Source organism: Pundamilia nyererei, unplaced genomic scaffold (assembly GCF_000239375.1).
Source record: "Pundamilia nyererei isolate P.nyererei 1_Seehausen unplaced genomic scaffold, PunNye1.0 scaffold00089, whole genome shotgun sequence".
NCBI lineage: Eukaryota > Metazoa > Chordata > Actinopteri > Cichliformes > Cichlidae > Pundamilia > Pundamilia nyererei.
Window position 1 is genome coordinate 1,509,917 of NW_005187490.1, and position 1,931 is coordinate 1,511,847.

General features: G+C 38.4%; 1 protein-coding gene across 1 annotated transcript in view; it reads right to left on the reverse strand.

Annotated features, from left to right (window-relative positions):
• Positions 1–1,038, reverse strand: part of LOC102209666 (tropomyosin alpha-1 chain-like) — a 1,112-nt gene extending 74 nt beyond the window's left edge. Inside the window, exon 1 of the mRNA XM_005739156.1 lies at positions 107–1,038. Within this exon, the coding sequence (XP_005739213.1) occupies positions 107–1,038 (932 nt within the window). The remainder of the gene's footprint in view (positions 1–106) is intronic.
• Positions 1,039–1,931: the final 893 nt, after the last annotated feature.

Sequence of the window (1,931 nt, forward strand, 5' to 3'; positions counted from 1 at the left end):
GGGGGGGTTAACAGAGGTGGAGCAAGACGAGGCTACATCAGGTGAGGAAGCAGTAGCGTCTCTCCTCCGGAACAAGTGGAACCATTTTTTCTTTTTTTTCATGCACTTTTCCACGAGCGCTTTTTTCTCCAGGATGAGATTTCTCAACTCATCGATTGTTTCTGTGTTTTGCTTTTCAAGTTTCTCACATCTTTGTTCCTCTTCTAAGGTTGCTTGTTGTTCTTCAAGCTTGTCTTTGAGTTGTTTGGATGTTGCCTCCTGTATCAGCTTGTCCTTGTGCATGTCTGCATTTCTCTGTTGGACCTCTTTGTGCTTGTCTTCTAACTGCTCGTTTCTTTTCTGGATTTCTTGGAGCGTGAGCTGCAAGTCTTCACGTATTTTGTCTTGTTGTTGTTTTTGTGCCTGAATTTGAGTGTTTTCATGCTTCAAGTTATTGAATTCCACCAAAATCCCTGTGAGCATCTGTGAGCAGCGTTTCTCCAGCTTGTCCTTTTCTTCTTCCACTTTAGTTGCTTTGTCCTCCAGCTGATTACAAAACTCTTGCAGTTTTAGATTTTTAGACTCAAAGTACTGGACAATATGTTTTCCTTCTTTCAGTCTTTCTTGTTGTTGCTCTTTCTGTTGAAGAAGGTCTTTATTTTGGCGCAGTGTTTCATCCAGGCTTTCTTTCAGCATTGGGTATTTTTCCTGCATGCTCTTCAGTTCGTGCTGCATGTCTCTTTGCTTTTTGTCATGCTCTTCCTTCTGTTGGAGGATTTCTTTCTTTTCTTCCACAGCTTCATGGAGCTGTCTTTGGAGGAGCTGATTCCTTCGGTCCATGTATTGGAGATCCCATTGTATCTTATCAGTCATCGTTTTCTTGTCTTGGAGCTGGTTGGTCATTTGTTTTAGTTCTGCACTCTTTTGCTTGTTTTCTTTAATGAGGTGCACAATCTGCTCTCGGGTCTGAGCAAACTTGATTCCCCAGCCCTCATTAATAATTTTTATGTCCGGCTGGCGCTGTTGTCTGTCTTCCAGCTCTTTATTTTGGGCTTCCATTCGTCTACACTTGTCCTCCAGTTGAAGTTTCTCTTCATTTTTTCTGGAGATGGTAGTTTTCCTTCCTACTCTCCTCTAATGCCCTTTGGAAGGATGAGACGTCACAGATTGTCACAAACATCCCTAATATTATATAACAGACAACAGAAAACAAGACAGTTTTTTTTCTACGCAATAGAACTACAATACAAGTTTGTTTTAATTATCCTACTTTTTATAAAAGATAACATTTATTAAAGAATATGCATTTAATTAAAAAAACTCTATTCATCTAAAGGGTAACAAAAAGGGGGAGCTTCCTGCTCGAAAATGAAATGTCCCCATTTTTCTGGGCGTGGGTGCTTAACTAGTTAAAAAGAACACAAACAAACATCTGTCTCCTATTTTTTATGTCACACAGGAAAGAAGCTTCAATATCTGATGAGAAGACATTAATTTGTTGGTGTTTGTGGTGTTTGGTGCAATTTTCTTGTTTTCTGGGTTGTTGTTTATTTACAGTGGAGATGAAGATCTCTAACAAGTTGGTTTGTTCACATTTGCACATCTTAATTTTTAAGAGCAATGTGTTTGTTGAGTTTATACACTATATGCATGTAAGGCAACCGTTTCCTTTTTCAGTATTTTGTGAGGTGCATTTTTCTCTGTTTTAACAAAAAACAGACATAAAAGACATTTAAGTCGACCTAAGATGATTTGTTTAAATTTCTACATGGTCTTACTGAGGTGATGCAAAGTGAAACATGCTTTCTTCTTTTTTGGTAATGTGCTGGAAAAGCTTGAAAATGGACCTTGAATGTGCTTAAACAGTGCTTGAATTTGACCCTGAAAGATGTGTATGAACCCTGATATTAATAAAAGGTTGACCTAACTGATCAAATAAAGTCTGTGCAGTT